Source organism: Dioscorea cayenensis, chromosome 5 (genome assembly GCF_009730915.1).
Source record: "Dioscorea cayenensis subsp. rotundata cultivar TDr96_F1 chromosome 5, TDr96_F1_v2_PseudoChromosome.rev07_lg8_w22 25.fasta, whole genome shotgun sequence".
NCBI classification, from domain to species: domain Eukaryota; kingdom Viridiplantae; phylum Streptophyta; class Magnoliopsida; order Dioscoreales; family Dioscoreaceae; genus Dioscorea; species Dioscorea cayenensis.
Genome location: NC_052475.1, coordinates 63878 through 88717, shown reverse-complemented (window position 1 = coordinate 88717; position 24840 = coordinate 63878). Strand labels below are relative to the sequence as shown.

The 24840-nt window shown below is 40.4% G+C and overlaps 3 protein-coding genes across 5 annotated transcripts; 2 read left to right on the top strand and 1 right to left on the bottom strand.

The window, feature by feature from the left end:
• The first annotated feature begins 296 nt into the window (after nt 1-296).
• On the top strand, nt 297-3220 carry LOC120261734. 3 transcript variants are annotated; one of them, XM_039269715.1, is made up of 2 exons: nt 297-792; nt 1937-2421. In XM_039269715.1, the coding sequence occupies exons 1-2, from the start codon at nt 589-591 to the stop codon at nt 2051-2053; spliced, it is 321 nt and encodes a 106-aa protein (XP_039125649.1). In that variant the 5' UTR covers nt 297-588; the 3' UTR covers nt 2054-2421. The 3 variants fall into 3 exon arrangements, with proteins under 3 accessions (XP_039125649.1, XP_039125651.1, XP_039125650.1); XM_039269717.1 differs by lacking the exon at nt 1937-2421 and adding an exon at nt 2433-2913 and having other exon boundaries at nt 305-792; XM_039269716.1 differs by lacking the exon at nt 1937-2421 and adding an exon at nt 2920-3220 and having other exon boundaries at nt 340-792.
• Nucleotides 3221-3307: 87 nt separating this feature from the next.
• Nucleotides 3308-5863, bottom strand: LOC120261735 (leucine-rich repeat receptor-like protein kinase PXC1). The gene is given in 4 exon segments (XM_039269718.1): nt 3308-4140; nt 4143-4175; nt 4177-4220; nt 4308-5863. Coding segments are annotated over 4 exon segments (2202 nt in total). The 5' UTR covers nt 5836-5863; the 3' UTR covers nt 3308-3543.
• Nucleotides 5864-11216: 5353 nt separating this feature from the next.
• LOC120261394 (DNA repair protein RAD5A-like) lies at nt 11217-18788 on the top strand. Its single transcript, XM_039269271.1, is given in 24 exon segments — nt 11217-11762; nt 11765-11856; nt 11952-12085; nt 12261-12396; nt 12484-12537; nt 12619-12768; nt 12866-13017; nt 13091-13175; nt 13266-13532; nt 13654-13800; nt 13876-14031; nt 14243-14311; nt 14775-14820; nt 15208-15310; nt 15398-15461; nt 15463-15506; nt 15976-16248; nt 16365-16413; nt 16416-16499; nt 16502-16569; nt 16848-16941; nt 17022-17093; nt 17707-17805; nt 18324-18788. Coding segments are annotated over 24 exon segments (2964 nt in total). The 5' UTR covers nt 11217-11359; the 3' UTR covers nt 18447-18788.
• The last annotated feature ends 6052 nt before the right edge of the window (nt 18789-24840 follow it).

Here is a 24840-nt window from a genome sequence, read left to right as displayed (position 1 = left end):
ACGCTTGAGAAACACTGGAGTAAACATATCATACACAGGGACAAGCCCAACACCATAATCAGTGTGCCGATTTCCAGCCTGCTAACCCAGAGCCAATCCGTGTGCCTGAACCGTCGTGCAGCTAGTTTTAACATGGAATTGGCGTGCGGAGGAACTCGATTCAATTCTCAGGTCAAACCTAGACGGAGAGGGCCTGACCCCCGCCTTTGTCAGAGAAATAGTAATACACGTTATTATTTGTCTGTCTCAAAGGCAAAAGCAGTTCCTCGTCTTCCAAGATTGGATCAATCTCTGGGCTTTGACCCAAAGTGCCCAAGTTAGACAAAGCAATTTCGTGGTGTCCTAGAGAACTAAAAGAGGTGTCGAGCCAAACTAGTTGAACCATTGATTTTCCGAACCCACCAATCTCATCATTCATTCGCTTAGTTTTTATTAGAGAGCGATAGAACCAGAATCACAACCTAAAATTGCGTTGGGGTTTGGAAAATTGGTCGATTGTTTTGCGTGGTGGGAAGGAATCAATCCCTCCTCCAAACGAAAGCTATATACCAAACCGGGGGAAACCCAAGCCCAGGCTCCAGAGAAGTGATGATGGCGGTGACATCGCGAAGCGGAGAAGAAGGAGGGGTGAAAAGAGAGGGTTCAGCGGTTGATGAGTACCGTTCCCCTCCCTCGAGGGTCACCTTCCCGGATGCCGCCCTCCGGATGAGTGGATCCTCCACCACGCCTCCGTTGCTCAAGCTACAAGTCGAAGAATCCTCCGAGAGCATGAACCCTAACAACATGTGGCAGGTACTCTTCTTCTCTTTGGCCATTATGTTCTTAAGGACGGTTACAGGTTGGGTTGCTTGCTTGCTTGCTTGCTTGTTCCAATGTCCAAGGCAAATGAAGATGTGAACCTAATAAAAAGTATGTGAATTAAACTTGACGAAATCTCCATGTAGATGGTCTCATTCTTTCTCCACAGCCGATCGGTTAAGAGATAAATCTCTATCTTTCTGGGCGAAGCTAGTAAGTAAGCGTTTAAGATAAAAGTTCCACTTTCAGGAACGAACTAGCAAGCGATTGGTAACATGGTGGCAAATCAAAACAATCTAGGTTCAACATACCGCTGTGCAAAACGGAGCCTAGGATTAGATTTAATGGCCCCATGTCTCATTAATATAGATTATATTACCATGCATCACCCATGATGTACATGGTTTTGCTTTGGGTTTAGTTGAGCTCGCCATACCCCTTTGCCTTTTTCATGTTTCCCCAACATTATTTACAGCCCTATAGTAGACTTCCTTGTGGATGATTCTGGTATGAGTTGGAATTCCTCGTCATCCAATTGTGCATAAGCAATTATACTAAGATGCTGGAATACCTGTTTCTTTCAGTTATGAGATGTGTTCTTCACAAAAGCAGTTGCTCATTAATTCATTCACTGGTAGAGTAGATCTTGTGCAATCAATGAATGTACAATAATTAATGGATAAAAGATTGTAAACCTTAAATATAAATAATAATTCTTTGGTTCCTCAATTTTGTGTTATTACATATGCTTTGTCTTTCGTGTTTCATAACCTTGTGAAAGCACTTTGGTGAATGAATGGAGGTTTATCCATATTTACTCTGTTGCAACACATAGTGAAGAAGATAGTCCTATGCCGCCAGAAGCAGAATTTTTCAGTGAGTGGCCAATTATTTCAAAGAAGGGATATTAGTTGGATAGGGATTCATGCTTGTTTAGGCCAATTTTTGGCTTTTGGTTCATGTTTGAAGCAACTCTTTCTACTAAATTGATTGCACATCCATGTCAAATGGTGCAATCTGCCTGCATAACTTTTTTGCCACCATGAAATTCAACTAATGCCCTTGATACGCCTACAAACAAGGGGAATTATGGTTTCACATTATTCTGAAGCAACCCTTCTGCATCTATTGATTTCAGGTGATGCATTCGGCATACACTAATTCTGTTTGCATGAAGTTCAGGGATATTGATCCTTCAGTTCATTGGTGTAATTCTCCTTGTTGTTTTCATCTTTTATCTTTTCAACAATGGTGACAAACGCAAATTATGCGCTTTATATTGTGCATGCGATTATGATATGCTCAGAAGTTTTTGTGTATTGGGATTGAGAGGTATATATTGTTGATCTTTTTCTATAGCGAGCTGTTAGTTATTATTGATTACTGGAAACTCGGCTAACAAAAAGATCAATGGCAGCGTACATCATCAAGATTCTTACTTTGCCCATCAGAATCATGCCCAGATTATCCACGACAGACTTTTAAATAATCTTGCTTTATAAATTCTGTTTCTTGCAATGGAATCAAGCTTCAACCCAATCTGCATTCAGCGTTCCCTTTTTATATTTTTATAATCTACGCTTAACATCACATTCAGTTTGACTTGTTAAGGTACAATTGTTTGTTTTCTCCAGAAGACCTGGAGACTCCTTGCTGTAAAGCTGCGCAGCATGCACTCACTTGGAGATTCCCTGCCTCCACAAATTCATGCCCAGTTCATGTTTTCATGAGCTGTGATTATGTGTTTGTGATAATCTCTGTTAGATGATATATTAGGTTACTTGTATATAAGGTGTTATCTTTTCATAGCCACTTCTATATTCATCTGTTATCTATATATTCACGGGCTTAGTCCTGGTGGTGCAAACTTAATTACTTTGTTTCAATCTCAATGAAATGATGGCTGTGATTTTTCTCATCAGTAAATTCATGATAGTTATCCACAGGAAAGCACTTATCCTTAATGGAAAACAAGTTAAATTAATTTGAAGCAACAAACTTTTTAAATGGATGATATTATCTGCTGTTTGCTCTGGTTTGTATTGTGCCTATTTACAGTCTAGTGCATGTGACGTGTCTATTCTTGTTGCCATTGCAAGATCTAATTTACTTGTCTTCCAGGTGTACGCACTTGGAGGGTTTATGGTGTTAAAGTGGATGTGGGCCAGATGGAGGGAAAGGAACACTGGAGGAAGATCTGAAGATTCGTCTGCTTAGAAATAACAGATTTTCATAATAAGCAGAGTCTGCACTTTTCGAGTTTAAATTCTAGCTGAAAGAAAGGCTCATGCCAGACCACCCATGTATGAGGGAAAATAGTTATTGCATTTTATCTTCCCGCATGTTAATTTCAGGAGTGTGCAGCTTCTTGTATTTTCAGATTTAGACCCAGGCTGCATTTGAATACCGTTTGATTGGTTAATGGCGAATGTGCTTTTAAATGATTACTCTAAATTTTCTGTTCTTTTGGTGGCCAGCATCCAACTTAACCTCTGAAACAGAAAATCGGTTTTTTTTTTTAATATATCCTGGTTTTGCAAGGAAACAAAGGCCAAACGGTGATAGATGCCTGGTGATATTTGGGAAGGGAGAATTTATAAGAGGGGGGACACAAGCTAACTAGTTGAGCAAACGCAAGCAACAGGAGAAGCTAGCTGCCTTTTCAAGCACAAGCATGATGCGGTCTCATTGATCCTCCAGAAGATGGAATGCAAGAGCAAAAGGGACCTGGATAAACAACATATCTCAATAGCTGAGGCGGCCATCTTCAGTAGTGGTGGCGGTGGCAAGAGAAGGTGAGAGGGATGCACGAGGCTCATCCATATCCTCGGCAAGTGGTGACTGCTCCACCCGTATTTCCTCGATCATCTTCACCACTTCTGACATGGCCGGCCTCGCATCCGGCTGCTGGGAAACGCATGCTAGTGCTACTTGGAGCATGGCCACCATCTCCCCTTCGATGTTCTTGTAACGCTTCAGCTCCACATCAAACACCTCGGCAGTCCACTCCTCCCGCACTACTGACCTCACCCACTCTGGCAGATTGGTAGCAATGAGGCTACCGCCACGGCTGGTGACAGGACTAGGATACTGTGGCGGGGCTCTCCCAGTGAGCACTTCTAACAGCAACACCCCGAACGCGTAGATGTCCGCCTCTTGGGACAACCTCTTGTTCTCAGCCTGCTCGGGCGCCCGGTAACCTCCCAATCTAGACGTGGTGTGGGCTGGGTTAAGAAGCAGAGCCAGGCCAAAGTCAGATATGCAAGCCATGCCGTTCTTGTCAAGGAGGACATTAGATGATTTAACGTTCCCGTGGGGGATTTTTGGATGATGCATACTCTTTTATGTATACAGGCGAGCCCACGAGCAGCTCCCAAAAACCAGGCTAATCCTTGTAGTCCAGTCCAATGGTAATCTGCCAGCCCCCGGTTTCCTGGACATAAGGCAGTCACACCACTGCATAATTATGTACATGCAACCATTCACCAGTTCATCTGTTCAGTGTTGAGAATATATATTACCGTGAAGGAGAGTGTACAAGCTGCCGTTGGGCAGATAGTCGTAGATAAGCAGCTTCTCTTGCTTGGCGTAATAGTAGGCACGGAGGTTGACCAAGTTGGTGTGCCGCAGCCGACCGATGATGCCCATGTAGCTGTCAAACTCCTTTCTTGGACACGGATTGGCATCGCGGAGCCGCTTCACTGCCACCATGCACCCGTCCTCCAGCACCGCCCTGTACACTGTTCCTAATGTCCCTTTCCCCACCATCTCTGCCGATGCGCGCAGCAAGTCCTCTAGCTCGAACCGCCGGTGACGTCCTCTCCTCCTGCTTCCGTCACTTCCAGTCTCCTCCTCCTCCTCGTCGCCCTCGTCGCCCTCGAAGAACACTAGCTTAGTCTGTGTCGCCAGCGCCGCACCACTATCTCCGCTGTCCCTGCCGTTTCCCTTGCCCCTCTCATCCGTGTAATGGGAACCACCGTCATGACCTTCACCATTGCTCCTCTTATCCTCATCTCGGCCACCACCAAACCTCCTGGAGCAGCAATAAGCCACTGAAAAGGAGACCACCACCAGAAGGAACAACGCATTCCCCACAACTATCCCAACGATTGTACCGGTGCTCAATCCCTCCCTCCTTCCTTCTTTGTCCATTACTCTACCTCTTACTTGCCCCCCGTTAGCCGTGGAAGAATCAGGCATGGAGCTGGGGTTGGAGGGCACCACCGCCTGCGATGATGAGGAAGAAGGTGGCTCCTGTGGTCTGAAGGAGCAGAGTGGCAGAGGAGGACTGGGCCCGCAGAGCCCGGCATTGCCATTGAGGGATGTCAGCCCAAACTTGTTGCGCATGCCATCAGGGACCCTCCCATAGAGCTCGTTGTTGGAGGCGTTGAATTCGTCAAGGCGTGGAAGCACTTTGGAGAGGTCGGGGACAAGCCCAGAAAGCAAATTATTCTGGAGGCGCAGACTGACGAGGCGGGTGAGGTTGGCAATGCTGTTGGCGGGGATAGGACCAGAGAGATCATTGTCTGAAAGGTCGAGGCGGAGGAGGCGCTTGAGGAGACCCACTGAAGGAGGTATAGGGCCGGAAAGATCATTGTGGGCAAGGTATAGGTGCTTGAGGTTTGGAAGGGATGGTAGGAGAGTGAGGAGGGTACCGTTGAGACGGTTGTCATGCAGATCGAGCAATCTAAGCTGGTCAAGGTGGGAGAGAGCGTCAAGGGGTCCCCGGAGATCAAGAGATGGGAGGGAGAGAGAGATGATTCTGCCAGCTCTTGAGCACTGAACGCCACGCCAACTACCTTTACAGGCGTCGGGTGTGCTCCAGTTCACATCCAGATTACCGTGCGCGTCTGCCCTGTACCGGAAGATGATGAGGGCATCAGTGTCACTAGGCTTGCGGTTGAGCTGAGGCAATGCCTGTGGAAGTGACGTGATGAGCAGTTGCTGAAGCAGCAGCAGCAGCAGTTGAAGACACAGGCGGATACGGGTGTGAAGGTTGGAAGGCGCCATAATAACCATTGATCTCACGTCTTCCATTCTCACACTCGCACCATCACACACCGACCGAAGACAATTTCAAACTTTTGAGGGGGCAGCCGGGCAGGGGTTGAGAATTGTGTCAATCCCGTACCTGATGACGACGCAGCTCTCTGTTAGTAATAATTTCTCTCTCTACCTTCTACCTTCGTGTTGTGAGTTACCAGCGGGAATATGTGTTTAAAACTTGAAAGTTTCAAAAAGCAAAGAAGAGGTGGAAAGAAAGGGAGGATAGGTACCTGAATCTGCTGTAATGAACCTCTTTACTACTTGAAAAGATGATTGGAAACAAAGAAACCCACCCTTCCTCTCGGCAGCCTTCTATTTTCCACTGCTCTGCTGTATTGGGCTCCCTTTTGAAACCGCTCAGATGACCCATTACTCTATTTTGCTTTGTCCCTTCGAGGGCTGATATGAAGGCCTTGTGATAAAAAAAGACACAAAAAAAAGTTCACAAAGGTAAAAGAAATAATGAAAAAGTAAAGGTATTCTTGTCGAGAGTGTGAGAATGTGGTGTGGTGGGCAGAAATCATGACTGGCACCTTTGCCCATTGCCCCGCTTTAGGAACGATGAGTGAGCGCATGCCATACCGCAGTGATAATTTGCTTTGATCTGCTTCTTCTAAGCTTCTGCAATCATGCCATGCATTACCACAATTTTAACCTTTTTATATTTCCCTCCCAAAATCATTTACTTGTTTCTGAGATTATGTCCAGATGAGAATTAAATACTCAACCTGATTCAAATGAAGCTGATTGTTGTTATGGAATTAATTATCATAGCTCCTCATCTGCTGTGTTTTCCGTCAATTTTGCCTTTGGAATATGTTTAAAACAACTAGGGTTATAAATGGGAATTATGGTTTCACATTCACATTATTCTGAAGCAACCCTTCTGCATCCGTTGATGTCAGGTGATGCATTCAGCGTTCACTAGTTTTGTTTACATGAAGTTCAGGGATGTTGGTCTTTAAGTTCATTGAAGCAATTCTCCTTTTTTGTCTTTCCAACAATGATGGCAAACACAAATTATGCACTTTGTCTTGCGCATGCCATTATGGTATGCTCAGAAGTTTTTGTGTATTGGGATTGAGAGGTGTGTATTGTTGATATTTTTCTACAGCAAGCTGATAGATATCATTAATTACTGGGATCTCAGCTGACAAAAAAGATCAAAAGGCATACACTATCAAGATCCTTAATTTCTTTGCCCATTTTAACTCAGTCCAGATGATTCTCTGCGACGGAACTTTTAAATAATCTTGTTTTATAAATTCATCTCTCTCAGATTTCTCAGCCTTATATTCTCACCCATTGTTTCTTGCAATGGAAAGGGCTTTCTGCATCAAGCATCAACACTATCCACATTTAACTTCCCCTTTTTATATTTTATATTATCAATAATCTATGCTCAATTTCACATTTTTAGTCACTGAGGCGGATTAAAGATGGATGTCATCTAGCTTGACTTTTTAAGGTACTTTGTTTGTTCTCTCCAGAAGACCTGTAGACTCCTAGCTGTAAAGCAGCGCAGCGTGCGTCCACTTGGAGATTCCCTGCCTCCACAACCCCATGCCTAGTTCATGCTATGCTACCAGGAGCTGTGATGATGTGTTCGGGATGATCTTTGTTAGATGATATATTAGGTTACTTGTATATCAGGTGTTATCTACTTATCTTTTTCATAGTTACTTCTATATTCATGGCTTAGCCCTTGCAATGCAAGCTTAATCACATTGTTTCAATCTCCAATGGAATTATGACTGTATACCCATCAGTAAATTCGTGATAATCTCTGTTAGGTATATCAGGTGTTATCTTTTCATAGTCACTCCTATATATGTCTTATCTATATGTTCATGGGCTTAGCCCTTGTAATGCAGCTTAATCACATAGTTTCAAGTTCAGTGGAATAATAGCTGTTTTTTTTTTCTCAAAAAAAATTCGTGATAGTTATCTACAGGAAGGCACTTATCCTTGCTCCTTAGTGCAACAAGAAGTTAAATTAATATGAAGCAGCAAAAGGGATGATTTTTTTGGCTGTTTGCTATGCTTTGTATCGTGTCTATTCACATTCTAGTGTATGTGACATCACTGACATGTCTATGCTTGTTGGCATTGCAATATCTAATTTGCATGTCTTGCAGGTCTACGCACTAGGAGGGTTTATGGTGTCAAGGTGGATGTGGGCCAGATGGAAGGCATTCTCCTTGTCTAAAGGTAGTCACATTCTTCATGTAAAAGGTGAAACGCACCAGTAAAGATGTGTTTCATTGGGGATGAACAAACTGTTAGATATGTGTATGTATATTAGATGTATGTATGTATATACATACGTATACCTGTACACTTAGCTTCTATATGAAGCCCCATGATCACACTTGTTTAGATATGAGATGAGCATTGATTCACTTCTTCTTCTCTTCTTTCTTTATTTCTTCTTCTAACATGGTATCAGACTAGGTTTTCCTCTCCGGCCATCTTCTCCGGCCACCTCTCCGGCCATCTCTCCGGTCATCTCTCCGGCCACTCTATACCTTTTCTTCACTCTTTTTCTTGCACCTCTTCTTTTTCATCCCTCATTCTTTCAATCAAAAAAATCTCGCTTCACACCCCAACTCCGCCCGCGCCCTCAGGACTGTCAGTGCCCTGGCGCAAGCACAACGCAAGCCTGCCCTCGCCGCCTCTGCCACCCTGCCCGCTCGCCCTACTGCGCCCGCGCGCCCAGCGCCCACCACGCGCGTCCGTGCCACCCTCGCCAGGCGCCTGCGTCGCCCAGCCAGCAGAGCCCGGCCGTGCGCCCTGCTCGCCATCGCGCAGAGCCCAGCCGCGCCGCCGCGCCCGCGCCGCCCGAGTCCCAGCAGCCCTACCAGCCCGATCGCCGCGCCACGGCTGCACGCTCGCCGCCCAGGCACGAGCGCACCAGACGCTCGCGCTCCAGCCAGCGCTCCCAGCTCACTGCGTCCCCAAATGTCACCAGGCTCCCTGTCGCCACATGCAGAGCCTCACCAGACGCCGCCTGTCACCACAGCGTCAACTCAGCTGGTCGCAGACTTCACTCGTCATACTGCTTCGCTCGTGGCCATTGCTGTCACGGGAAGGTGATGATGCTCTACGACCGACCCCATTTTAAATTTCCTTGATTCAAGGCTTTGAGCCTTTTTCCAAACACAAGCTGCCAATCTAAAGAGACCCTCTGTCTTCAAAAAGCACAGACATTGATTTAACTGGTACTCGTACACGTGTGATTAAAAATGGATGGTTATGGATTCGATGGGGAGTACTCACCGAGTCGCGTCATCGCAATCTCCATCATTCGATGTTGTTCTTGATGGCACCAACTACATTGCATGGCGGCTCACTATTAAGCGAATTCTTGATGGCATCCGTGTTCTTCGTCACGTTGATGGTACCGGTACTGCTCCTACTGCCCCTTCTATCCCGGACACCATTCCCTCCACCGAGGCCTCTGTTCTTCTCACAGTCTTTGAGCAGCAGTTTGAGAAATGGGCTGCTGATGATTCTACAGCTAAAATGATAATCTGTCAGACGGTCACTCTTGATATTCGCACTCAGATTGCTGATCTTTCCACTGCTCTGGACATGTGGGACTATCTTGAGCATCGCTACTGTGGTTCTAGTCAGGCACAACTTTACACCTTATATCAGTCTCTCGCTAGTCTTCAGCAGGGCGAGGATTCTGTCGACCAGTTCTATAGTCGGTATTGTGCCTTATGGCGTCAGATTGATGCTCTGACTCCTCCTTACTGTGCTACTCATGCTGCCCAGATCCTTACTTGTTCTGAGTCTTGCTCACGTCGTCGTAATCATGATGGGACACGACGTATGTATGAGTTTATTATGCGCCTTCGTCCTGAGTTTGAGCAAACTCGGGCTCAGGCCGGAAATTGCGCTTAATGAGTGGGAGCGCGTGAACCATATATTGTCAAATGGTGGTGACCCCTGGCTCTATGGCACTAACCTGGAGGCTGGAGCCACTGTGGCCCCCGTTACCATGAGTGTGGACTATATATTTACGTAAGGGGCCATTTATGTAGCGTTAGCTAGCCTTTTCCTTTGATCCGGATTCCGAACAGATCGAAGAGAGGCCATGGCGTGGCACTCACATTGATTGCCTGCAGCTGGAAGCCTGGAACCTTCATTGCGCGCGATTTTCCACTACATCTACATCAACCGGGATATCAGATATGATAGTAGTTGTCCCTCATCACCAAGCAAACACTCCCTGCAAGTGCAAGTAATCCACGTCCAAACTCCAAACCCAAACTCTTCGACATCACCTTCAGCGATCCTCCGCGCCGGGCAACTCCACCAGCTCTCCCATGCATACTCTCCGTATCCTTGGGTTCATAGCACATTCGGACCTCTTTACAAGACGTCACATAAGTCCATATATAGCTAGACATGCACGTATATCTGTGCACATGATACTGATCTCCTTGAGAATTGCAGAGAGAAGCGGCCACTTGTCATGATCCTAGCCTTGAGAGAATGTGAGGAAGTTCAGGTGGTAGCTAGTCGAACGACAAGCATGCTAGCGTCTATATATGTACCTGAACATGCCGTGACCTTCATGCGTCTTGGTAGTATATGAGCGTACGTACTTAATAGTGTTTTGCTTTCTGGCCCTTCCATGGCTTTGGATTGGAGGGCGATGAACACCTCCAAGTATCCATGCAATCTTCAAATGGATCTACAATTTTTATTTTTTTACTTTTTTTTTCAAAGCTGAAGCAAAACAGATAAATCAAATATCACATAAATAAATCACAAGAATATATTGAAAGTGGAATATAGGCCCCACATTATCAAAATATATATATTAAATAAAATTTCAATATTTTATTTAATATATATACTTTATTTTATTTTATTTTATTTTTTTATAATGATTTTTTTTTAAAGATGGGGATTCCTTGTTTTTTTTCCATGTAGAGAAAGAATTTGGTCAATTTGTCCCATTTTTAAATAAAATGAGGAGAGATTCTTGTCCATGTAGAACTTTTAAAATTATTATTAATTACAATTTTATCATTATAAATCTTTGGTTTTGTTGAGCCTTGTGTATTGGATTATGGAGTATGGTTTTATATGTATAAATTCTATATTTTATGGTTTAACTATATTTAGATATTTTGATGTATTTGGTTTTTTTTTTATAATGTGTTTACCATGAAAAGACCATGCTAACATTACACTAACAAAATAAAATAAAATAACAAAAATCTTAAACTTTTTGGGTTGATTTTAATAAATCACATTGATGTTGGGCTGATGTCCGTGTAAATAAGAATGATTTGGTGTTTTTTTAGGCCTGGCCCAAAATGAAAATCTAAGCTGGATCGAATCCTGTTGTTCAAGGGCGGGAAGAATAGCGCCCCACATTTCGTGAAAAGCCATCGAAGTGCGCGTCCGTCTATCTGTATCTGATCGTCGTGCAATCGGCCTCTTCTCCTTCTTCTTGTTTGTTCGTTTGTTTGTTTGTCTGTCTGATGCTACTCCGATGGGTAATAAGGCCACCGACGAACAGGTCTCCGTCGTTCGCGCTGTCGTTGGTCAAGATTTCTCAGATATGGACATCATCCGCGCCCTCCATATGGCCAACAACGACGCCGCCGCTGCAATCAACATCATCTTCGATACTCCTCACTTTCGCATTTCCTCCTCCCCTCCAAACAAAAACCCTAATCCCCCGGTGATCCTCAAGGAGACTCAGAGTCCCATTTCTTCGACTGCCAAAGTTATCGCGGAGAGCCGCGTCACCCCACCGGAGTCATCGGAACAAGAAATAGAGGGACACTGGTGGCTTGTCGGGACCTCGGAGCTCGCGGGGCTTTCCACATGCAAAGGAAGGAGGATCAAAGTGGGGGACAAGGTGAACTTCTCTTTTCCATCACGAAATAAAAATTACTTCCCTTCCCCGGCAAGTTCCCCGGCAGAGGGCGGTCCATGGCTTCTTGTTCCGAGATAGTGCGCTTCTCTACACAGGAATCTGGAGAGGTCTGATCCATTTATGCCTGAAAAATTCTTCACCACCGCCTTCGCCTTCGTTGTTCTTCGGACGTTTATTTGCTTCTCGCTTGCTTTGTGTGTAGATTGGTCGCATCCCGAATGAATGGGCTCGCTGCCTTTCGCCGCTCGTGAGGGAGAAGAAGATCAGGATCGAGGGCTTTTGCAGTTCTGCTCCGGAAATACTTGCCATCATGGACACCATCCTCTTATCAGTCAGGTAATTTATTTTGCCTATGATGCAGAGAATCAGCTGGCCTCTCGCCAGGTTTACAATGACCATATGAGGTTTCCATTCTTTGGGGGGGAAATTGGACTGTTTTCTGTCTTCTTTTTTCACCGTTATAGAATATATCTTTGTTACTTACACATCATCTCACCTGTCCACTGTTCAGTGTGTACATCAATGGTTTAATGTTCCGTAAACAACAAAAAACATTGGCGAGGTTAAATCGTTCAGCAACGGAGGAATCTACTGTGCATCCGTTTCCAACACTTTTCAGATTGCTTGGCCTCACCCCATTTAAGAAAGTATATTCAATCTTGGATCATGCATCATCACTGACCTTTTTCTCTATGACTGGTGATGTTTGTTTTAACTTTTGTAACTATAATCAGGCTCAGATTACTCCAGATGACATTTGCTCAAAAAAACGGCGTATAGAATCAAAGGTGCATGATGATATTTGTTTCTTTCTCCTTTGTCAGAAATTCCAATTCCAACTTTCTTTTTAACCAAATGTAGTTGTACAGGACAGTTCTGGTGCACATACTGCTGTGCCACCCGCAGAGAAATGTAGGAAACTATCTACTCAAGGGAGTAAAATGGAAAGCAGTCATGATTCTATTTCAGATCATGATTTTAATAAAATCGTTGGAATTACAGATGGTTCTGAATTAGAGGTTGTGCACATAAAAGATTGGCTTTTTGCCCTTGTGTGCAACAAATTCTCAGGTACATTGTTCTTATTGATTTATGCCGTTTTTTATGTTATTACAGGAAATGGACGCACCTGACACTCTGTTATGTGAGTTAAGGCCATACCAGAAGCAGGCTCTTCACTGGATGGTGCAACTGGAGAAAGGAAAATGTCCCGAGGAGGCAGCAACAAGTCTTCATCCCTGCTGGGACGCATATCGTGTTGCAGATAAGTATGTCAGATATATACGCAAGTTTTTTTGCAAAATAAAACAAGCATAGGCTGACAATATTTTTTACTTTCAGGAGGAAGCTTGTCATTTACTTAAACTCATTTTCAGGGGAAGCCACTACTGAATTCCCTAGCAGTCTGCACATGTCCAGAGGAGGAGTATGTTTCTGTGATGACTTTTGAACAATTTCTTCTTGTCCTTAAATTCGTCACTGGCCATTATATTTGATTTAAACATGCATTTCAAAGATTCTGGCAGATGCAATGGGTCTGGGGAAGACCATCATGACTCTATGTCTTCTGCTTACTGATTCTGACAAAGGGGGCTCACTGTTCTCCTCGATGAGTCGATCCTTTGGTGAAGCTAATGGAAATAACCATATATCTGACCAATCACTTACTGGCCTAAAGAGTTCTGAAGGCATTTCTGGTTCTGGCAAGCTTTTCAAATCAAAAACCTTGTTTCGAGGTGGAAATTTGATTGTTTGTCCTATGACACTCCTTGGCCAGTGGAAGGTAATTTCTTTGTCATTTAGTGCTTAATAATGATTTCAAGTAATGAAATGATACCTTTTGGCTTTCGCTAGTGAGAATATCAATTTAACTGAATGGGAATGTCAATTTCACTGAACGGCAGGCTGAGATTGAAACCCATGCTCGGTGTGGTTCTCTTACCCTTTATGTCCATTATGGACAAAGCCGTCCAAAGGATGCAAAACTTCTTGCAGAGAATGATGTTGTTCTGACAACTTATGGTGTGTTAGGATCAGAATTTTCAGCTGAGGTAAGTCATATATTCTCGAAAACATATTGACACTGTGCTCTTCTTCATCCCTTGTGCTCTGTATCTATTATGTAGAATGCTGAAGACAACGGTGTACTCTACTCAGTTAGATGGTTCAGGATTGTGCTTGATGAAGCACATACTATAAAATCCTCAAAAAGCCAGATTTCTATTGCAGCAGCTGCTCTAACTGCTGACCGTAGGTGGTGCCTTACAGGCACTCCTATTCAGGTATGCCATTCTTTGAGCCTTTTTAAGTGGCATTTGATTTTTCAGTTCATTCTAAAGCACCATTTGGCTTTTAGATGTGTGATTTAGCTCTGTTCTCATCTATGCTTCAAATGGCATTGTCATAGATGTTCTATCCTTGGTTTATTGTGTTCTCTTGGTTTTCTCCAAACTCAACATGAAATTATGATGATCTTGATCATTTTTTTGGCAGAATAACCTAGAAGATATATACAGTCTTCTTCGATTTTTAAGGATGGAGCCTTGGGGGAAACTGGGGACTGTAAGTTATCTCCCTTTGTAGCACACTGCCCTATCTGCCCAACTTATTGTGCTTATTGTTGTAGTTTGAGTAAATCTAAGTTAGTAGCAATTTGCATGCATTCACAACTTCAGAATGGTGTTTTAGCAATCATGTTGATTGCCTGCTTTTATTAATGCTCCTTTGTGTAAAAGAAAATATGATCATTCAGAAATATTTCACGCAGAACTTTTTTCCCTGGTGCATCATATTATTTATCTAAAGGAGAACCCATCCCCTATCCCCCTCCTTCCATTTGCTATGACTTCATAAAAAGTGTACATTCTTACTTACAAATTTCTATTAAAACATGTGAAATGGTCTTCCCAGTTCTCATTATGTCAACCGCTGTAGGCAGCTCGCTTTCTTGGTCGAATACTTTATTCCATTTGCTTCCTGTTGATCTTTCTAGTTATATGTTATTGTGGTTGTGTTCCATCTTTAGCGTTATGTTATACAAGATTCTGAGGCCTATATACTTGTGGATGTCTGTCTTGTCGAATATAGATCACTTGTTTAATTGTTGATGTCATATGAGTTAAAGTGATTGACACCCTAAGATTGCTGGAGGAATTGATGCTATTCTATGGAGAAACACAAACTCAACCACATGCAGTTCTTTACTTTTTCCCTTTGGAAGGCATTTTATAGATATCATTTTGCTTTCTTGGACATGGAAGGTGGCATAAGCTTATACAAAGGCCCTATGAGGAAGGGTGATGAACGCGCCTGAAGTTGGTGCAGTCCATTTTAAAGCCAATAATGTTAAGAAGAACAAAAGTCAAGCACTGATAAAGATGGAAAGTAAGTTAAGATGCACAACCCTGTAGTTGATATCTTAAAGTGCTTTATTTTATTCCCTTGGTTCTCTGTTTCAGGCCAATTTCTTGTTCTTCCTCCAGCTGACATTCAGGTAATTTATTGTGAACTGACAACAGCTGAGCAGGACTTCTATCAGGCTTTTTATTTAGAAAATCTAAGGTATATTAGCTTTTTATGCTAGAGAGGTTGTATGATGTCATTCTGGCAATAGAAGCCCTCACATTTTGAATATTCAATCAGGTAAAGTTTGACTCAATTTGTTGAGCAAGGACGGGTTCTACACAATTATGCTTCAATTCTGGAGTTACTTTTTACGCCTTCGCCAGTGCTGTGACCATCCATTTCTTGTCATGAGGTTTGCACCTTGACAGACTCTTAATACTTCTCCCTTTCATACTTAATTTCTTCTGAGGCAAGGGGATGCAAGATGCATTCCATAGATATGCTCACTATGTACCGTAAATGTCTACCCTAAAGGAAACTTAATAGTAGTTTGCTCAGATTATTCCTAGTTTTCATGCTGAAGTCTGTAGCCTGTGAAATTGAACTGTGGTGATATTTTTCATAACTAATGCCATTCAATGCCTTTGTGTCTTCACGCATGGAATGAAACTTCTTTATTTATTTATTGCCTTCTTAACAGCATGGTTTGCCTACTTATTATTGATTACCAAGATTAATGTAATTCTAAATTGCATGTAGATAGAACACTGCTTTTCTTTTGATATGTTTATTTAATTGGATCCTGTGGGCACTACTAATACACCATTAATATTTGGTGATATTTTTGTTTTCTTTAATTTATGGAATTCTAATATGGCCAGTCGTGGTGACACGCAAGAATATGCAGACCTTAATAAGCTTGCAAAGCATTTCCTAAAGGTTGCCAAGGACTCCAGTGGAGATTCTAACATTATCCCTTCAAAGGCATATGTTAAGGAAGTTGTGGAAGAGCTGCGTAAAGGCGAAGGAGAATGTCCTATATGCCTTGAAGCTTTTGAAGATGCAGTTTTAACACCTTGTGCTCATCGTTTGTGTCGAGAATGCCTATTAGCTAGCTGGCGAAGTACAACGGCTGGTCTTTGTCCTGTTTGTAGGTATCCTGCTGTTTCATTTGTGTCTATTTATTCTTTTATTGTGAGGATTTTATTCATGCCCTTGTACTTCATTGTACGTAAGCATAACAGGAAAGTGATTGTGCTTGTGTCTACAGGAAAGTGATTAACAAGCAAGACCTTATTACTGCACCTACTGAAAGCCGCTTTTTCAGATTGACATTGAGAAGAATTGGGTGGAATCCACCAAGGTTTCTGTTTTACTGCAAGAACTGGAAAAGCTTCAGTCATCGCGGGTTCAAAAAGCATTGTCTTCAGTCAATGGACTGCTTTTTTGGATCTTCTGCAAATCCCCCTTTCTCGGTAAAATACAGTTTTTCTATAAATCCGCATATAATAAGAGATTGCCTTTTTAATAAGCAAAAACTTCAGTAAACTACAAGTTAGACGCAGGAGAGAAACGTTAATAGAAAATGGTGGAATGTTAGTGTATTGATAATATATTTGAAAATTGGAAGTCCTTGAAAGAGTAGTTTTTGTGTACACAAGGATTGGGTGAAAGTATATTAGCACTTCTTCCATCATCTTTTGTTTACTTTGTAGATTAGAATGCTAAAATTGTTGCATGTTTCTGGTTCCAGAAGCAATCTCAAATTTGTTCGTTTGGATGGGACATCAAATCAACAACAACGAGAGAAAATAATTAGTCAGTTTACTGAGGATGAGAACATTTTGGTTTGTCATCATATCATTGACTCAGTTGCTTCTTTCTTGGTTTTCTGTTTTAACTTTTTTTTATCTGTTTACTGTTTTAGGTACTATTGATGTCTTTGAAAGCCGGTGGTGTGGGGATAAACCTTACTGCAGCAACCAATGCCTTCCTCTTGGTATGTGAAGTTTGACTAATCGTTATAATATTTGTGGTGTTTGAATCTATAAACACCAGGTAGTACCAGGCTAAAGATAGATATTGCATGTATTATTCCTTTTAACCTTATAATGAACCTTGCAAAGTATTCATGACAATTACAAGTCTTTGGGTTAAATCAAGCACATATATGTTTAGCTTGTATTTATTATGGTATCAAGCTTGGTTAATTACTTTGTTTGCTATGCAACTGACTAAAATAGACTAGCATGTATTAAAGATATATATAAGAGTAAGTAATAATCCCTCACCGGTTGATGTGATTTGAATAGTTTGGGTCTCATCGTATCAGCTTAAGTTTTTAGGTTGAATCAATCTTGCATGAGATATATTTGGTTTGTATCTAATATTTATTTTCAGTTAAAAATTTCTGAAGCTAATCCTTCATTTCTCTTTCTTTTGCATGATCGCAAATCAAGGTTGGTAAAGCTAATGTTGAAGACATTTTATCTATCTATTTGTTTCATGACTATGGTATTTAATGGAAGCCAAAACAACTTGTTGAACGGTTGAAAGATACTATGATGTGCTTGTAGTTTAATGTGTGAATTTACGATTTATATTTCCTGTAGGATCCTTGGTGGAACCCAGCTGTTGAGGAGCAGGCTGTCATGCGCATACATCGTATTGGTCAAACTAAAAGTGTCTCAATCAGGAGGTTTATTGTGAAGGTACTGATTATATTAGACAGTCCGTTAAGAAGAGATATTACAAGAAAAATTCAAAAACAAAACAAGAAAATCCCCTGGACAAGAAACAACAGACCAGAAAAAAGAAAATAAAAGTAAGAGAACAGAAATTAAAACTGAAAACCAGCTCTCAACAATCTTCATAATCCACTTAGGCTTATCCATTCCCTGATGAAAGAGAGAGTTGGACTGAGTTAACACCATGCCCAGCTAAAGAAATTTTGTTGGTGTCCTCTTCTTCATATCAATATTGTTTTGTCAAGGCTATTACCATATTTGGGGTGTGGCCATAGACAAATGGTGCAGTGAAACAAATAAGCCCCACAAACAAGTAGCCCTAGCCAACCCACTAACTGCTACCCATTGTGAAATAAGATTTCAAATGTATTTTTGTTTTCAATTACTTAAATACTCTAAAGGCTTTAACAGTATTGTTAAGTCATCTGCAATAGTTTTATTTTTGTGCAAGTTGTAACTGATCTGCTGATATTAACCTTCAGGGGACAGTTGAGGAAAGGATGGAAGTTGTGCAGGCACGGAAACAGAGGATGATATCTGGAGCTCTAACTGATCAGGAGGTTCGAACAGCAAGAATAGAGGAGCTTAAGATGCTCTTTACTTGAAAAATGAACATGTTAAAGAAATTCTAGTTCCAAGCTTCAGCCTGGAGTGCGCTTGGAAGAGTTGTGATACCATTGCTGGTGACCGGATCTCCCTCTGAAAATACATGAGCAGTAGTAAGAGCATGTGATATAATTAACCTCTTTCACCAGCATTTGCTGCAGCAGTTGATGTGCGCTCACCTCTGTTCACGATGCTTAGGGTGTGTTTGGTTAGGAAGTGAGAGTCCGAAGTGGGGGAAGTCTGAAAACATCACTTCAGTGAAAGTGTGAATTTCATTTAGAAGTCTTGACTTCCATGTGTTTGGTTGAGAGGGAAATCCCCACTTCAGTAACCACTTCAGGTGTTTGGTGGTGGAAATAAAAATCTGGAATACATCACTTCAGTAGTTTCTGTGTTTGAGTAACACGAGTGGGTCTATGAACACCACTTCGGTATAGAGGTGAGGTTACCCCATCTTGGTTATATAGGTTATTTTTTATTCATATAACATTGCATATTAACATATTTAATGATAAATTCGGTTATTTTTATTAATACATTTTTAATTGAATTAATTTTGTTTGTTTTCTTATAACCCATAATTAAGGCATGTATTACTTTATAAGACTTAATACTTTCTTCTAATTTTTTTTTAGCATTATGATGTTTAAATTGAAATTGCTGTCTGCTAATTGTTTTCCTAAGTACAAGTTATATATCCAGTTTTGCAAACTATTACCAACTTAAATATATATAATAAATTTACATATGGTAATTAAAAAAAATACTTGGAACCTGTATATTTGTAAGAAAATAAGACAATCCTTAATTATCATCTTTGAAACTTTTGTTTATATTTTCCAATCACCCATACATTACTATGCACCAAGACAAAAAATAGGATGATAGACTGGATTGCTTCATTTAAGCAACAAATAGCTGTGTTGCTAAAAAACCCATTGAAATTAAGAAAATACGAAATTCGGAACATACATACTTCACTACAAAAGCCATACAAATTCAGCATGATCTATCATTTGTTCAAATAGTTACCAAACAGATGGTGAGTGAAAACATACAGACATAACAATTTGAATCTACCAATACATGCAACCATCACTGTCTTGATTTCAAAAGTTTTGCGAAAACAACAAAAGCACTGCGAACCCAGTTTTCCAGCCTCAGATTTTTGAATAGAAGACCCCAACATTGTTTTGTCTGAACAACTGTATTTGTAGTATCTCAAAGGAACCCATCCACATGCCTCATAAATCAGATCCTACAAGTGTAATTGCAATTAAAATCAGATAATATCCAAAATTAAACATATAATGAACATATAATCTGCTTACATGTCTGCCTTGTGTCCGAAGCAAGTCCTGTCTTCTTGGCATGGCTCAGGTAATAGCAAGAGTGACATTATGCACATTCATTGGCATTATAGTTTATGTAAAAACAACCGAAGCGACTACAAACTATACAAGGTGGCTGCAATGGTGGCAGCAAGTGCCTCCTGATTGCCTCGCCACACTCATATAAACAAATACATCCATAGATTTAGAAACGGGAAAATACATAGGGAACCAATTACCAAATGAGATACGCAATGGCTGCAAAAGATTGGCAATGAACTACCAGTCATTTTTGCCCCGCCAGCGCCCCAATCTGGTTTTTGTCCCATAAAACGCGTGTGCCTCAGTGCAATGTCACACTTGCCTTTCATCATTGCCATTATACCATAACCTGAAATACGAACAAAAACAAAAGAAAGATAGCCATGTTAGTAACAAACACACAAATATCCAAACATGGCATAGCAACAGGAATACAACTAGGTCTCAACAACATACACATGTCAAGAGCATGAAATGCGTAAAAGCCAAAAACAAATTAAATGCATAACGGACGCTAACGACAGCAAGATATCACTTGCTGGGTCACTCCGTATCAAAACATGAGTCAGTTATGATGCATGAAATGCAGGGACATGCAATGAAATAAGTAGGAAGTAGAATGCAGGATCTCGTCATTCCATCCTCGACAGAAATTGTTCGATCCAATCCTTCCTCAGTTCCATATCTTTGACTAGGAATCCTCTTGCCTCGTTCTCACGAAACTGCAGATAATCAAACACCTGAACGTATCAACATATTCTGAGAAAACAAAATGAGCATACAAGGAATCAAGAGATCAGCAGGTGAATAGACCTATGATATTGTCATACATGAAAAGGAATGCACCCAATTATTTCCGGGTGAAGAAAATGAGGATAGAAGGAATAAACAAATCAACAGGGGAAAAACACAACACAAGATGAAAATTTTCACAGATCAAGCATAATGAAAACAATATATTGACAATTTACAGAAATGCACCCAACTGTTTCCGGGTGAAGAAAATGAGGATAGAAGGAATAAACAAATGAACAGGGAAAAAACACAACACAAGATGAATTATGTCACAGATCAAGCATAATGAAAAACAATATATTGACAATTCTAGAAATGCACCCAATCTGCTTCCGGGTGAAGAAAAATGAGGATAGAAGGAATAAACAAATCAACAGGGAAGAAACACAACATTTCTCGAATTATTTCACGGATCAAGCATAATGAAAAACAATATATTGACAATTTACGGAATTGGTTATGACAACCAACTGAAACATGAAAAAGAAACGATTTCTATGATTAACATCAATCGAGTGAAATATGATAAGAACAAACCTATGATATTATTATACATGAAAAAAAATGTACAATCTCAATCCAAGGAACAAACTGAGGATACGAGGAATCAAGAAATCAAAAAGATCAATATTAACAATGTAAAACAAATAAGATTTCGTAAATCAAGTTTAATTAGAAGAGTATAATGACAGTTCACAGAATTGATTAACATGATAAACAATGAAATAACATGCAAAGAACAGACCTACGCTATTGTGCAATCGAGTGAAACATGATAAGAATGCATCATCTGAATCCAGTGGAAAAAATGAGGATACAAGAAATCAAAAGGGCAATATTAGCAACAGAAACAAATAAGATTTCAGAAATCAAGATTTATGAGAAGAATATAATGGCGGTTCACATACTTAATTAACATGGTAAACAATGAAATAACATGCAAAGGACAGAACTATGATATTGTGCATTCGAGTGAAACATGAACAAGAATGCCCCATCTCAATAGGTCAACATTAACAACACAATGAATTAAGATTTCAGAAATCAAGTTTAATGAAAAGAAAATAACGACATTTTACAGAATTGATTATCAGCAAACAAGTGAAACACGAAAAGAACAGACCTATTATTAACAGCAATCGGGTGAAACATAAAAAGAACACATGGTATGATTGTGTTGTCCATGAAAAAAAAAGAAAGACATATCAAGTGGTTCAAAGTAAAAAAAAAATACAAGGAATAAGCAAAATAAACCACGAAAGGAAAGTGAAGAATTTAAACAGAACATGTAGTCCAGACATTGTACGTTAAGGGAAAAAAAATCAAATTGGCAATAAGAAAGCATGCAACGATAAAGATGTCCTTACTAGTACCCATAACAAACTATAAGTACTGATCACACAAATCCACTATATCGATCCCACATGTCATGCGCTATCTTGTCTCTGAGTTCAATCCATTGTCGATTTTCTTCTCGCTGTTCTCGTTGTGATCGGGGTTGTGATGACATAATTTGGTTATCATGTTGAGTGATTCCTTCTTCCAAAAGTATATCATTTGGGTCGACACCTGCTATGTAGTTATGCAATATGCAACAAAAGCAGCTTCAAAATTAACAAAAGCTGATAATAAAATTCAAAACAAAGCTAGAACATGCTATGGTTACAACAGGAAGATGAAATTAAAAACCAACACTGAACTAACATGGTATGATTGGAATACAAAAATAAGAGCATGAATCAGATAAGAGGTAATGCATCTTCAAAATTAAACAAAGGCTGCGAATAAAATTCAAACCAAAGCTAGAACATGCTATGGTTATGGTTACATCAGGAAGATGAAATTAAAAGCCAACACTGAACTAACATGGTATGATTGGCATACAAAAATAAGAGCATGAATCAGATAAGAGGTAATGCATCTTCAAAATTAAACAAAGGCTGAGAATAAAAATTCAAACCAAAAGCTAGAACATGCTATGGTTACATCGGAATATGAAATTAAAAAGGCAACATCGAACTAACATGGTATGATTGGCATACAAAAAAATAAGAGCATGAATCGGATAAGAGGTAATGCATCTTCAAAAATTAAACAAAGGGTCGATAATAAAAACTCAAACCAAAGCTAGAACATGCTATGGTTACATCAGGGAAGATGAAATTAAAAAGCCAACACCGAACTAACATGGTATGATTGGCATACAAAAAAATAAGAGCATGAATCGGATAAGAGGTAATGCATCTTCAAATTTAAACAAAAGGTCGAGAATAAAAATTCAAACCAAAGCTAGAACATGCTATGGTTACATCGAGAATATGAAATTAAAAAGGCAACACCGAACTAACATGGTATGATTGGCATACAAAAATAAGAGCATGAATCAGATAAGAGGTAATGCATCTTCAAAATTAAACAAAGGCTGATAATAAAACTCAAACCAAAAGCTAGAACATGCTATGGTTACATCAGGAAAGAAAAAAAAAAAGCAACAAATGAAATAGCATGGTATGATTGGCATACAAAAATAAGAGCATAAATCAGATAATAGGTAGTGCATCTTCAAAAGTAAACAAAGGCTGAGAATAATCAGGAAATAAAAATAAAAGCTAACAATGAAATAACATGCTATGATTTGCATACAAATATAAGATCATAAATCAGATAATAGGAAATGCAGCTTCACAATTAACAAACGATGAGAATAAAATTCAAACCAAAGCTAGAACATGCTATGGTTACATCAGGAAGATGAAATTAAAAGCCAACAATGAAATAACATGGTATGATTGCCATACAAAAATAAGAGCATAAATCAGATAAGAGGTAATGCATCTACAAAATTAAACAAAGGATGAGAATAACATTCAAACCAAAGCTAGAACATGCTTTGGTTACATCAGGAAAGCAAAAAAAAAAAAAAAGGCAACAATGAAATAACTTGCTTTGATTGTCATACAAAAATAAGATCATAAATCAGATAAGTGGAAAATGCATCTTCATAATTAAACATGGCAAATTACAGGCCGTGAACAACTGCAACTTAGTAAAATAAGAAAAGTAAGGAGAAAATTTAATGTTGTTGCAATATCAAATAAACTAGATTTAGCTGGAAAAAAAATTAATGTTGTTGCATATCTGTAAGGAAAAAGAAGAACGGTTGAATGAAACCCTGGAAAAATACACACACGGCATATCAAACCCCTAAAAAATTGATAGTAAGATAAGAAGCTAACATGATAAATACCCTAGGATCGAACAATGGAAAAAATTGATGTTCTTGTAGATCTAGAAAAAAGAATGGGGCAAGACAAACCCATAAAAAAAATACACACACACATTCGCATCCTCAGAAAAACTTAAAGAAAAAAATGAGGAAAAAACCATGGTACGGTGATTACTTCATGACCGAAGCAATCAAAAAAATAAAAAAATCCTTTGATGTTCTTCCGGATCTATAAGGAACAAGAAGAACGACGTAAGATAAAACCCTAGGGAAAAAAATACAAAATACGTTCGCATCCTCGGAAAAACCTAAACGGAAAAACCCAACTGTGGAAAAACGATGGCATGAAGATTGCATGATAAAAACCATAAAAAAATGATGGTCATGCAGATCCGTACTCAAATAACAAGAATGGAAGCTTGAAAACAAACAACAACAAACCGCGAGGAAAAACAAAAAGGAAAAAAACTGGAAAAATAAAAACACATAAACATCATCGCTCACAACCGTTGGGAAGAGAGATGGCTACCAAGTAGATGGTAGTAGAGAGACCGGGTCGACGCGAGAGAGAGAGAGGACGAGAGCGGTGAAGTAAAAGAGGGCAATCACCCGGAGGAGATGAAGGGGCGAAGTAGACGACGAGAAAGAGGCCGGGTTGCGGCCGAAGAGGGAAGACGGAGAGATGGCGAAGCAAACCCTAGACGGGTTGATGGGGAAAAAGGCAGGAAGTGGCCCGGGAAATGGGAAAAAGGCGAGGGTGAGTGTAAACATAATCACGTGGGACCACGTGATTTGAAGTCACCGGTTCAAACCCGACTTCTGGATTTTTCTCGCCGAAGTCAAATGGAGAAGTTGTTGGTTTTGGAAGTGAGGAAATCAGCATTTCGGAATCCACTTCCGCGAACCAAACACAAGGAAGTCATTGGGAACTCACCGGTTCAGTCACTTCGGCTTCCACTTCGGCGAACCAAACACGCCCTTAATTTCAGAGGCACTGAC

What these genes read in the sequence shown, in the direction of transcription:
- LOC120261734 (XM_039269715.1), top strand. Translation starts at nt 589, where the DNA reads ATGATGGCGGTGACATCGCGAAGCGGAGAAGAAGGAGGGGTGAAAAGA. An exon ending in ACCCTAACAACATGTGGCAG is followed by an intron (nt 793 to 1,936) that starts GTACTCTTCTTC and finishes TATTGATTTCAG; the next exon opens with GTGATGCATTCGGCATACAC.